The 13,393-nt window shown below is 57.8% G+C and overlaps 2 protein-coding genes across 2 annotated transcripts; one reads left to right on the top strand and one right to left on the bottom strand.

Annotated features, from left to right (window-relative positions):
* Positions 1-222: 222 nt before the first annotated feature.
* On the top strand, positions 223-3,444 carry CLDN7 (claudin 7). Its single transcript, XM_038768899.1, has 4 exons — positions 223-641; positions 2,197-2,361; positions 2,884-2,968; positions 3,109-3,444. Exons 1-4 carry the CDS (start codon positions 419-421, stop codon positions 3,269-3,271), a joined length of 636 nt encoding a protein of 211 aa, XP_038624827.1. The 5' UTR covers positions 223-418; the 3' UTR covers positions 3,272-3,444.
* A 282-nt stretch (positions 3,445-3,726) lies between these two features.
* On the bottom strand, positions 3,727-10,949 carry ELP5 (elongator acetyltransferase complex subunit 5). The gene is made up of 8 exons (XM_038768214.1): positions 10,863-10,949; positions 8,809-8,869; positions 7,676-7,756; positions 5,699-5,901; positions 4,809-4,978; positions 4,593-4,718; positions 4,443-4,543; positions 3,727-3,842 (listed from the first exon to the last, which is right to left on the bottom strand). The coding sequence occupies exons 1-8, from the start codon at positions 10,903-10,905 to the stop codon at positions 3,740-3,742; spliced, it is 888 nt and encodes a 295-aa protein (XP_038624142.1). The 5' UTR covers positions 10,906-10,949; the 3' UTR covers positions 3,727-3,739.
* Between the last annotated feature and the right edge of the window lie 2,444 nt (positions 10,950-13,393).

The following is a 13,393-nucleotide window of genomic DNA, read 5'->3' as shown; positions in this document are numbered from 1 at the left end:
GGTCCCTCTCGGTGACGTCATGTCTTTTGTGCTTTTGTTTATGTTGCCAACTTGGACTTCCCAAGCGCTTAGTCCAGTGCTCTGCACACAGTAGGCGCTCAATAAATACGATTGATGGATGGATGGATTGATTGACTGATTGACTGACTGTCCCTCCCCCGGGCCTTGGTCCCCTCTGGCCCCTCCCAGGCGCGCTCCCGAGGCCATATATACAGGTGCGTCGCACCTGTGCCCGGCCTCAGGTGAGCGTCCTGGTGTCGGCAGGGTCTCTCGACTCCCCTTCGACTTTTTTTTTGTTTTTTGGGGGGGTCCCGGCTCCCTCCAGAGCCTCCTCGGAGGCCGCTCCCCGGGCTAATTTGGGGGTCCGGGGTGGTCCGAACCTGCGGGCCAGGTTCGGCGAGGGGCGTTGGGGGGGCGGATGGCGAATTCGGGGCTGCAGCTGCTGGGGTTCGCCCTGGCCCTGGTGGGGTGGGTGGGCCTGTTCGCCTGCACGGTGACCCCGCAGTGGCAGGTGAGCTCTTACGCGGGGGACAACATCATCACGGCCCAGGCCCTCTACAAGGGGCTGTGGATGGAGTGCGCTGCCCAGAGCACGGGGGTCACCAACTGCAAAACCTACGACTCCATCCTGGCCCAACCAGGTGAGCCCGGGCCCCTGGGCCCCCCGGCCCCCCGAGCGCTTAGTCCAGTGCCCTGCGCTCAGGAAGTAGCCTTGGTGGCTCCGGTGACCCGGGCCGGGCGCCCGAGTCACCGCAGGTGGGCGGGAAATGGCGGGGAGAGGGCGCCGGAGACCCCCGGGGCCGGGGCGGGGAGAGGGGGACACCAAATGGGAGCGGGAGAATGCATCGGACGGACGGTGGACGGACGGTGGACGGACGAGGACTTCCGCCTTCTCCTCTCCTCGCCTTAGACCTAGGCCTCTCCCCCCTTTCTTCTGGCCCCCCTCCCTTTCCCACTCCCCCATCCCTCCCTTCCTCCTCGCCCCCCACCCCCTTTCCAGGCTCACCACCTCCCCCTCCTTTCTTCTGGCCCCCCACCCTTTCCCACTCCCCCATCCCTCCCTTCCTCCTCTCCCCCCTTTCCTCTCACCCCCCACCCTTTCCCACTTCCCCATCCCTCCCTTCCTCCTCGCCCCCCACCCCCTTTCCCAGCTCACCTCTCTCCCTTTCGTCTCGCCCCCCACCCTTTCCCACTCCCCCATCCCTCCCTTCCTCCTCGCCCCCACCCCCTTTCCCAGCCCACCTCCTCTCCCCCCTTTCTTCTCGCCCCCCACCCTTTCCCACTCCCCCATCCCTCCCTTCCTCCTCGCCCCCACTCTTTCCCAGCCCACCTCCTCTCCCCCCTTTCTTCTCGCCCCCCACCCTTTCCCATTCCCCCATCCCTCCCTTCCTCCTCGCCCCCACCCCCTTTCCTAGCTCACCTCCTCTCCCCCCTTTCTTCTCGCCCCCCATCCTTTCCCATTCCCCCATCCCTCCCTTCCTCCTCGCCCCCCACCCCCTTTCCCAGCCCACCTCTTCTCGCCCCCCACCCTTTCCCACTCCCCCGTCCCTCCCTTCCTCCTCGCCCCCCACCCCCTTTCCCAGCTCCCCTCCTCTCTCCCCCCCTTTTTCCTCGCCCCCCACCCCTTTTCCCCATCCCCCATCCATCCCTCCCTCCCTCCTTGAACCCCCACCCCCACTCTCCCTCCCTTCCTCCTTCGCCCTTCCCCCGCCTCCCGCCCTTTTCTGCCGGACAAAGGGAGGGGCCCGGCCCGGGGGTCAGGCCGGGATCCCTGGGGAGGGGGCGGGCTGGGACTGGAAGGCAGGGCAGGTTGCCCGGGCCCCCGGCCACCGGGGAGTTTCATTTCATCGCACCGATTAGCGGTCGAAGCAAACGTCTGACAGAGGGGGACGGGGCGTGTGTTTGTGATGTGGTGTTGGGGGGCCACACTGCCCGCTCCGGGCCGGTTTCACCGAAACCGGGGCCTGGCCTGGCCTGGGGCGTTGTCCCGGGCCCAGGGGAGGGGCCCGGACGGGAGGAGGAAGAGGAGGAAGAGAAAGGCCAGGGGGGAGGGATCCGGTTACACGGGGAGGGCCGGGCGTCGAGTGGTGTGTGTGTGTGTGTGTGTGTGGCCACTGTCCCCCTGGGGCCTAGATGGGAGCCCCCCACCCCCCCAGGCCTCGTCGCCCCCTGACCCCCAGCCTCCTGCTCCCCCAGCATCTCTGCAGGCCACTAGGGCCCTGATGGTCGTTTCGCTGGTACTGGGCTTCCTGGCCATGATGGTGTCCACCATGGGGATGAAGTGTACCCGCTGCGGCGGAGACGACAAGGTGAAGAAGGCCCGGATCGCCATGACCGGTGGCATCATCTTCCTGGTGGCCGGTCAGTCTCCGCCCCCTCCCTCCCTGTCAGAGCCCGCAGGCCCCCAGCTCCAGATGCCTGGTGTGGAGTCCGGGACCATCCGCCCTCCCTCACCAAATAATAATAATGGCATTTATTAAGCGCTTACTATGTGCAAAGCACTGTTCTAAGCGCCGGGGAGTTTACAAGGTGATCAGGTTGTCCCACGGGGGGCTGACAGTCTTCATCCCCGTTTTACTGATGAGGTAACTGAGGCACAGAGAAGTAATTTTCTAGACTGTGAGCCCGCTGTTGGGTAGGGACCGCCTCTATATGTTGCCACCTTGTACTTCCCAAGCGCTTAGTACGGTGCTCTGCACACAGTAAGCGCTCAATAAATACGACTGAATGAATCTGCCCAGAGGTTGTTCTGCCCAGGGCCCTCAGTGGATGGGTGCGGGGAAGGGCCTTCCCAGAAATGGAGTCCCGGCCCTCTCATCCGTTGGGCGGGAGGGTCGCCGAGGCGGTCTGAGCCTCACTCTTGCTCCGTCCACCCCCCGCCAGGCCTTGCGGCGCTCACGGCCTGCTCCTGGTACGGCCACCAGATCATCACTGACTTTTATAACCCGCTCCTCCCCATGAACACCAAGTGAGTGTGGGGTCCGGAGGGAGGCAGGGTACCCGGGTGGGGGCCGGGGGAGAGAAGGGCTACCCGAGTCCCGGGCGGACGGCGAGGGCCGCGGGGGGAAACCGGGCAGCCCCCTGACCCTCACCTCTCTCTTCCCTCAGGTTCGAATTCGGGTCGGCCATTTTCATCGGCTGGGCCGGTTCGGCCCTGGTGCTGCTGGGCGGGGGGCTCCTGTCCTGCTCCTGCCCCGGCAGCGAGGGGAAGGGGGCTTACCGGGCTCCCCGCTCCTACCCCAATACTAACTCGGGCAAGGAGTACGTCTGAGGCGGGAAGGGGCCGCGTCCCCCTCCCACCCGGCTCGGCCTACTCGGCGAGCCGTCAAGGTGCCCAGGGACGGTACGGGGAGCGGGGACAGAGATGCCTTCACATCTGAGCCACTGGGTTCGGGGGGGGGGAAGGGGCGGAGAGAAAATGCTAAGACCCCCCCTCAGCCGGATGGACAGACTCCGGGGGGGCCGGGAAGGTTGGGGGAGGTGGAGAAAAGCGGGGGTGGGGGGTGGGTTCTAGCACGTGCCTTTTTGTACAGAAATAAAACCTTTTTTTTGCTGTTTTGGAAAGGACAATCTACCATGGAACGTCCCAGTCTCCCCGTCCCGCGACGACCCGATCCCTTTCTGCAAAAATAGGTTTTATTTGAGAGAATCCACCACCCCCCGGCCCCATTCGGTCTCTTGCCCCGGGCCAGACGGGACAGCACCGCCCCCCCCCCCCCCCCCCGCCCTTCCGGCCCCTTTACACATCCAGGTCATCGTCCGGATCATCTTGGTCCAGGTCATCGTCCGAGTCCAACTCGTAGAAGATGCGGGCGGGGGAGGGACGGAGCAGGGAGCGCTGCCTGGGGGTGGGTGGGGGAGAAAGAACAGAGGTGAGACAAGAGGAGACAGTGGACCTTCCTTCCCGCCCCCCGCTCCCCCTAAACATCTCTTTCCTGGTCACCCACCCACCAGGACAAGCCCATTTCTGCCCACTCCCCTCCACCATGGGCTGTCCGCCCCCGCCCCAATTCTGTGGAGCAGCTCAGATAAGAGCGGAGAGAGCCCAGCCCTATCGGGGCCAAGCCTTCTGTCTTCCTCCAGGCCGGTGACAATGACTAACTCTTCCAGGCCAGAGATCTCTGGCCACTCTCCTGCCCCTCCCTCCTGGCCATCCCGGGGTTTTCTATAGCCCTGACCAGATCACGGATGCTGGAGTGCTTTTGTTTAAGCCTGAGCCACGAGTCCTTTTGCCTGATTTCCAGGGCGGAGGGGAGGACCAGCCACTCCCCAGAGAGGACTTTGGGCCCTATAACCTGAGCAGAAGATTAATTAGTAATACTGTCTTCGCCCCCTCTGGGCCCCGATATCACGCCCCCCACTCAGTTCCTGCCTCTCCCTCCCCTCCTACCCCCACACCTGCCCCTTGGGGACCCCGGGGTCCCGCCCCTCCTCTGTCTTACTTCTCAGAGCTGAACTGGTAGGGTAGGGTAAGGGCTGCCCGGGCCTCTTTCTCCTCCTCGGACAGGTGAAGGTTAAAGGTCAAGTCCGCCGTGGGGTCCACCTGGCGAAAGGATGGGAGATGAGTCTCCGGTCCCCTACCCGGGGCCCACCGCCCCACCAGCCCCTGGGCCCCACCTACCGTGGAAGGCGGGGGGCGGGGGGGCGGCCGGGGGTCCCTGGGAAGGCAGGTCCTGCGTCCGTAGGCTGAGATCCGGGAGCACGGAGAGCAAGTGCGTCTGGGGACCGGGAAGAGGGGTGGAGTCGTGCCCCCCAAGCCCGGGCCACCCCCCACCAGCCTCACCCCTCCCGCCCGGCGGCCCCCTGACCTGCTCGGTCACCCGGCCCCCAGGCCGGCGGTGCCGTATCTGGGCTGTGGCCCGGGGGCCAGTCCCCCCTAGCGTCACCTCGGCCACGGCGAGGTGGGCCAGGGAGCCCAGAGGCCCGTCCGCATGCAGCTCCTGGTGAAGCAGCCCCAAGACCCGGGGGCGTCGCGAACCTGCCGAAGGAGAGGGGGACAGACCCATCAACCCGGGGCTGTGGCGACGGCGGGAGAGGGAAGGGATCCGGAGCAGGGGACTACCGAAGAAGCGCCTACTACGTGCAGAGTCCTGCGTCGATCACCTAGTGACACCCGGGGCTTCGCCATCCCATCCCCGTTTTACAGAGGGACATACTGAGGCTCAGCGGCAGAGGTGGGTTCCGAAGCCAGGCCCGGTGCCTCTAGGCCCTCCTTCCTCTGGGCCACATAGCTGAGGGACAGTCAGTCAGTCGATGGTATTTATTGAGCGCTTACTGAGTGCAGAGCACTGGACTGAGCGCCTGGGAGAGGACAGCAGAACAACGGACGGACGCATTCCCTGCCCACAAAGGGCTTACAGTCTGGAGGGAACGATGAGACTGGGGTGCGGGAAGAAGAGAGAGGACGGTGGCCCAGGAGGCTTGGGGGGGATTGAGATCCACGTCTGGAGACGAGCCGGGGGCGCTGGGGAGGGGCGAGGGGAGGCGGTGCTGGAAGCTGGGAAAGGGAGAAGCAGAGGTACAAGAGAAGGAGTGGGAAGAGTGGGAAGAAAAGCATCCTGTTCCATGAGGTCACAGTGAAGGCGCAGAAGGCACTGCGGCAACTCCCGGGGCCGTTCCGGAGACGGGGAGGGGGCTGCCTGGCAAATTCCTGGAAGGGAAGGTCTCGGGGGGGATGGGATCGGAGGGGAGCGCTCACCGGTGCTGGGGTCCCCGAGGGTCAGGGTTCTCAGGGCCTGGCAGAGGGCAGGGCAGGGGGCGCGGAGCAGCAACCAGCTGAGCGAGTCCACGGCCAGGGTGAGGGGCACCGACCCTGTCGGGCGCAGCAGTGCCAGGGCCTCCAAAGGGCGACCGGGCCCCGTCCAGGCCCAGGGGTCCCTGAAGACGTCATGGTACACCAGCCTGGGTGGGGAGGGAGGAGTCATCAGGCTCCCTCTCAATGCTGTTTATTGAGTGATTAATAACAATAATAATAATTATGGTATTAGTTATCATCATCAATCGTATTTATTGAGCGCTTACTATGTGCAGAGCACTGTACTAAGCGCTTGGGAAGTACAAATTGGCAACATATAGAGACAGTCAATCAATCAATCAATCGTATTTATTGAGCGCTTACTATGTGCAGAGCACTGTACTAAGCGCTTGGGAAGTACAAATTGGCATCACATAGAGACAGTCCCTACCCAACAGTGGGCTCACAGTCTAAAAGGGGGAGACAGAGAACAAAACCAAACATACTAACAAAATAAAATAAATAGAATAGATATGGACAAATATCAGCTCTTAGTTCAGCTCTTACTGCGGGCCAGGCACTGTACTGAATGTTGGGGTGGATCCAAGCAAACTGGGTTGACACAGTCCCTGTCCCACATGGGGCTAACAGCTTCCATCCCCGTTTTACAGACGAGGTAACTGAGGCACAGAGAAGTGAAGCGACTGGCTTAAGATCACACAGCAGGCAAATGGTAGAGCTGGGATTGGAATCCACGACTTTCTGACTCTACCACATTGATTAACTGTGTTGAGGGCTGTACTAAGTGCTTACCCACCGCAGGGCTCTGCACCCAAGGGGAGCTTATAATTGATGATGATGAAGAGGAGGAGGAGGAAAGATGGGGGGCCAGGACCTGGGAGGAGGCAGTAAGACCCCCAAGATAATAAATGAAATCACACCTCCTCCGAGAGGGCTTCCCTGACTAGTCCATTTCCCCACCCCGTTTACTTTCACTTCTCCGTCATCTGTGCACTTTAGTCTGTACTTTAGTCCGCTCTTGGATACTTGCCCCACCCCAGCCCCACAGCTCATAAAACCATATCTTTTTTTTATGGTATTTGTTAAGCACGTACTATGGGTCAAACACTGTTTTAAGCCCTGGGATACGGACTCGTTAATTAGGTCAGACACAGTCCCTCTCCTACACGGGGCTCACAGTCTAAGTAGGAGGGAGAACAGGTTTTTTATCCCTTTTATCCCTATTCATCATCATCATCATCATCATCATCAATCGTATTTATTGAGCGCTTACTGTGTGCACAGCACTGTACTAAGCGCTTGGGAAGTACAAATTGGCAACAAATAGAGACAGTCCCTACCCAACAGTGGGCTCACAGTCTAAAAGGGGGAGACAAAACCAAGCATACTACAAAATAGAATAGATATGTACAAGTAAAATAAACTGAGGCCCAGAGAAGTAAAGCGACTTGCCCAAGGTCACACAGCAAGCAATTGACAGAGTCGGGATTAGAACTCAGGGCCTCTGACACCCAGGCTCGGGCTCTTTCCACTAAGCCACACTGTTTCTCTATCCTTATAGCCTTTTGTTTTCCTTCACTAGATTATTCCCTCCTTGAGGGCAGGGTTCCTGTCTACCAACTCTATTGTACTGCAGGTTTAGTACAGTGCTCTGCCACAGTAATCAATGCCATTGATTGATCTGATCTATTTTATTTGTTAAGCGCTCAATCAATGCCATTGATTGATCTGATCTATTTTATTTGTTAAGCCCTTACTAGGAGCTAACTTACTAACATTGTACTTACTAAGTGCTGGAGTAGATAACCAGATAATCAGATCGGACAAAGTGGCTGTTCCCACCATAAGAAGGGGGAGCGGGGACGAGTGAAAAATATATAAGGAGGCCCCCAAATTCCCCTGGGTTCCCCCAGCACTCACCGGCTGTTAGTCTCGGGGTCAAATCCATCCCGGAATTCCTCCTCGCTCACTTCGCAGCCCAAGACTTGAACCTGCTCCCCCCTATAGCCAAAATGCAAAGTGTTCTGGAAGCAGGAAGGTGGATCCCCTACTGTACATCAATCAATCAATCGTATTTATTGAGCGCTTACTGTGTGCTGGGCATTGTACTTAAAGCCTGGGAGAGTACAATATAACAGACACATTCCCTGCCCGCAGCGAGCTTCCAATTTAGAGAAGGCAGACAGTAATATACATAAATAAGTGACAGATGTGGACTTGTCCTTCCCAAGCACTTAGTACAGTGCTCTGCACACAGTAAGCGCTCAATAAATACGACTGAATGAATGAATGAAGTGCTGAGGGGCGGGGAGGTGAATAAAGGGAGCAAGAAGGGAGTGGGGGAAGAGGAAAGGAGGGTTTAGTCAGGGAAGGCCTCCTGGAGGAGATGGGCCTTCTAGACTGTGAGCCCACTGTTGGGTAGGGACTGGCTCTATATGTTGCCAACTTGTACTTCCCAAGCGCTTAGTACAGTGCTCTGCACACAGTAAGTGCTCAATAAATACGATTGATTGATTGTGTGTTGCCGACTTGTACTTCCCAAGGGCTTAGTACAGTGCTCTGCACACAGTAAGTGCTCAATACGATTGATTGATTGTGTGTTGCCGACTTGTACTTCCCAAGGGCTTAGTACAGTGCTCTGCACACAGTAAGCGCTCAATAAATACGATTGATTGATTGATTCAATAAGGCTTTGAAGGAGGGGAGAGTCATTGTCTGTCAGATATGAAGAGGGAGGACTTTCCAGGATACAGGCAGGTGATTCATATCCCCTTGGCTTCCTTGTGTATCAGCAGCTCTTGGCAGGCAGGGAATGAGACCTTAACAAGTCTTGTGCGTTTCCGAACGCCTAGTAATAATAATAATAATGATGATGGCATTTATTAAGCGCTTACTATGTGCAAAGCACTGTACTAAGCGCTGAAACGCAGCTTGAATCCAGGGCAAAGGATGGGGAAGGGGAACGGGGTGGGAAGCGTGGGGAGGCCGGTTAGGGAGGGGTGTGTGCGTGTGTTTTTTTTGGGGGGGGGTCCCGTCATTCGGGAGACTCTCACTTGTGGGAAGCCTCCTGGATCAGCGCCTTCAGCAGGCTGCGTCCCTCCCACTCCAAGGAATCTGTAGGGAGAGACACCCGCGGGAAAAGGTCAGGAGCCAGTCCAGTCAGTGCCAGTCAGCTGCCCTGCGCTCGGGGCAATTTGCCCCATTTGTTCACTCTTGCTTCCTTTTGCGGTTAACAGCTGCACCCTTGTCACGTCTCCAAGGGGTCCTCCTTGCTTCCACTGACTAGGGCAGAACGTTTATAATAATAATAATAATAATGGCATTTATTAAGCGCTTACTATGTGCAAAGCACTGTTCTAAGCGCTGGGGAGGCTACAAGGTGATCAGGTTGTCCCACGGGGGGCTCACAGTCTTAATCCCCATTTGACAGATGAGGGAACTGAGGCCCAGAGAAGTGAAGTGACTTGCCCAAAGTCACACAGCTGACAAGTGGCCGAGTCAGGATGAGAACTCCGCTGTCTCCCAAGCCCGGGCTCTCGCCACTAAGCCACGCTGCCTCTCAATTATTTTATTATTCATTCATTCATTCATTCAATCGTATTTATTGAGCGCTTACTGTGTGCAGAGCACTGGACTAAGCGCTTGGGAAGTCCAAGTTGGCAACATATAGAGACGGTCCCTACCCACCAGCGGGCTCACAGTCTAGAAGGGGGTGACAGAGAACAAAACCAAACATATTAACAAAATAAAATAGATAGAATATTGTTTATTGCTTTTCAATCAACAGACCCATTCCCTGCCCACAGCCAGCTTACAGTCTAGAGGCAGGGGAGGGAGGAGGGGGACACAGACGGTGCACTTGGCAGCTGATTCAATTGATTCATCGAGCCGGTACCGTGTGCGGAGCACTGTACTAAGCGCTTGGAGAGGGCTCTACAACAATAAGCAGACACATCCCCTGCCCACAACGAGCTAACAGTCCAGGGCTGAAGCCTGGGGAGGGAAGGCCCCGCCCCCTTGATCGGAGGCCCCGCCCACCAAATTCAGGCCCCGCCCACTCACTCCCAGACCCCCGCCCCTCATCCCTCAGACCCCGCCCATTCTCTCAGGCCCCGCCCACATTCACAAGCCCCGCCCCTCGACCTCAGGCCCCACCCTCATTCCCAAGCCCCTCCCCTCACATTCAGGCCCCGCCCCCTCGCTCACAGCCCCGCCCATTCACCCCAGGCCCCGCCCTCATATTCAGACCACGCCCACTCGATCTCAGGGCCCTGCCCCTTATCCCCCAGGCCCCACCCATTCTCTCAGGACCCGCCCCTATCGCTCAGGACCCGCCCATTCACTCTCAGGCCCCGCCCTCATTCCCAAGCCCCGCCCCTCACATTCAGACCCCGCCCACTCGCTCGCAGACCCCGCCCCTTATCCCTCAGACCCTACCCATTCTCTCAGTCCCCGCCCCCGTTCACAAGAACCGCCCCTCTCAGGCCCCGCCCCTCGCTCGCAGCCACGCCCCTTCATTCTCAGGCCCCGCCCACTCACCCTCAGGCCCCGACCTCGTTCCCAAGCCCCGCCCCTCGCTCCCAGCCCCGCCCCTTCACTCTCAATCCCCGCCCCTTTATCGCTCGGGCCCCGCCCTCGTTCCCAAGCCCCGCCCCTCGCTCACAGGCCCCGCCTCTCACTCCCAGCCCCTTCACTCCCCACCCCCATCATTCCCAGGCCCCGCCCTCGTTCCCAAGCCCCGCCCCTCACATCCAGGCCCCTCCCTCATTCCCAAGCCCCGCCCAATCGCTCTCAGGCCCCGCCCCTCACATTCAGGCTCCGCCCCACTCATTCACTCTCAAGCCCCCGCCCCACGCCCAGACCACGCCCATGTCCCCAAGCCCCGCCCACTCGCTCCAGACCACGCCCCTCGGCCCAACTCGTCACTCTCAGGCCCCGCCCTCGTTCCCAAACCTCCCTGACATTCAGGCCCCGCCCATTCACTCTCAGGCCCCGCCCTCGTTCCAAAGCCCCGCCCTCATTCCAAGCCCCGCCCCTCTCGTTGGGGCCCCGCCCCGGGTCACGTGAGGCCATGCCAGGCTCCGCCCCTCGCGCTGGCGCCCCTGACCTCGTAGCAGCACGAGGCCGCCTCCGGCCGCCAGGGTCTCCATCCTCCCTCTCCTCCTCCTGCGGCCGCTCGCGCTTCGGCCGGGCCCTCCAGCGGGGGCGCGCGGAGATGACGTCACGGAGCCCCCTCGGAATCCCGTGATCCCTCGACACCCCCCGCCGCCCCGGCCTCCGCTTTGTGACGTCACGCCCCGGACGGCCGGAACACCGCCCCCTCCAGGCTGCCCCTGCCGCTGCCTGATTGGAACTTGCTGCCGACTCGATTGATTTATTTATTTTACTTGTACATATCTATTCTATTTATTTTATTTGGTTCATATGTTTTGTTCTCTGTCTCCCCCTTCTAGACTGTGAGCCCACTGTTGGGTAGGGACTGTATATGTTGCCAGCTTGTACTCCCCAAGCGCTTAGTACAGTGCTCTGCACACAGTAAGCGCTCAATAAATACGATTGATTGATTGATTGATTGACTGGACTTGGGGCACGGGGCGATGTGGGAAATTAGTCAATCAGTGGTATTTATAATAATAGTAAGAACAATAACAATGATGGGATTTGTTCATTCATTCATTCAATCGTATTTATTCATTAATTCATTCAATCGTATTTATTGAGCGCTTACTGCGTGCAGAGCACGATACTAAGCGCTTGGAACATACAAGTTGGCAACATATGGAGACGGTCCTTACCCAACAGCGGGCTCACAGTCTAGAAAGGGGAGACAGAGAACAAAACAAAGCATATTAACAAAATAAATAGAATAAATATGTACAAATAAAATAGAGTCATTCATTCAATCGTATTTATTGAGAGCTTACTGCGTGCAGAGCACTGTACTAAGCGCTTGGGAAGTACAAGTTGGGAACATATAGAGATGGTCCTTACCCAACAGCGGGCTCACAGGCTAGAAGGGGGAGACAGAGAACAAAACAAAGCATATTAACAAAATAAATAGAATAGAGTCATTCATTCAATCGTATTTATTGAGCGCTTACTGCGTGCAGAGCACCGTACTAAGCGCTTGGGAAGTACAAGTTGGGAACCTATAGAGACGGTCCTTACCCAACAGCGGGCTCACAGGCTAGAAGGGGGAGACGGAGAACAAAACAAAGCATATTAAGAAAATAAAATAAGTAGAATAAATATGTACAAATAAAATAGAGTCATTCATTCAATCGTATTGATTGAGCGCTTACTGCGTGCAGAGCACCGTACAAAGCGCTTGGGAAGTACGAGTTGGGAACCTATAGAGACGGTCCTTACCCAACAGCGGGCTCACAGTCTAGAAGGGGGAGACGGAGAACAAAACAAAGCCTATTAACAAAATAGAATAAATATGTACAAATAGTAAGCGCTTAAATGCCAACAGTATTCTGTTAATATGTTCTGTTTTGTTGTCCGTCTCCCCCTTCTAGACTATGAGCCCTCTGTTGGGTAGGGACCGTCTCTCTAGGGTGCCAACTTGGACTTCAATCAATCAATCAATCAATTGTATTTATAGAGCACTTACTGTGTGCAGAGCACTGTACTAAGCGCTTTGGGAAGTACAAGATGGCAACATATAGAGACAGTCCCTACCCAACAGTGGGCTCACAGTCTAGAAGGGGGAGACAGAGAACAGAACCAAACATACCAACAAAATAAAATAAATAGGATAGAAATGTACAAGTAAAATAAATAAATAAATAAATAATTATTATTATTCTCAATAAATATGCTCAATACATACGATTGAATGAACGAATGAATAATAATAACGATGGCATTTATTAAGTGCTTACAATGTGCAGAACCGAACATACTAACAAAATAAAATAAAAATAAATAGAATAGATTTCTATTCTTCCCAAGCGCAAGCGCTTAGTCCGGTGCTCCACGCGCAGTGAGCGCTCAATCAATACGACTGAATGAATGACTCTATTTTATTTATACCTATTTATTCTATTTATTTTATTTTGCTAATACGTTCCGTTCTCCGTCCCCCCGTTCTAGCCTGTGAATGAATGAGCGGTCTCCGCCCCGCCCCGCTCTCCGCGCCTGCGCAGTGCCGCCCCGCTTTCCGCGCCTGCGCAGTGCCGCCCCGCCTTCCGGGCCTGCGCAGTGCCGCCCCCTCCCTTCCCCCGCCCTCCCTGGAGGGGCGGGGGCGCCCCACAGACCGGAAGTGAGGCCTCCCCCAACCGGAAGGGGCGGGACTCGGCTCCGCCGGAAGTTGCGTCACAGAGAGGGGGGCGGGAGGAGGAGGACGACGGGGCCGCCGGGCGGTAAAATGGCGCCTGGCGGACGGGGGGATTCGGTGGCGGCGGCTGCGGCGGCGGCAGGGGCGGGTTGAAAGGTCGCCTCGGCCGGGAGGGGGGGGGGCCGGACGCGGCTCCCCCTCCCCGTCGCGCGTGCGCGAGAGCGCGCGCTTCCCAGTGCGCCTGCGCGCCGGAGCATCCCTCCCGTAGGGGGGGGGGTGTCCCGCCCCTTCCTCCCTGTGTGTGTGTGAGTGTGTGTGTGTGTGTGTGTGTGTGTTTTCCGGTGCGCCCCTCCCCC

This window comes from Tachyglossus aculeatus, chromosome Y4 (genome assembly GCF_015852505.1).
Source record: "Tachyglossus aculeatus isolate mTacAcu1 chromosome Y4, mTacAcu1.pri, whole genome shotgun sequence".
NCBI classification, from domain to species: Eukaryota; Metazoa; Chordata; class Mammalia; order Monotremata; family Tachyglossidae; genus Tachyglossus; species Tachyglossus aculeatus.
This window is presented reverse-complemented; position numbering and strand designations above follow the sequence as displayed.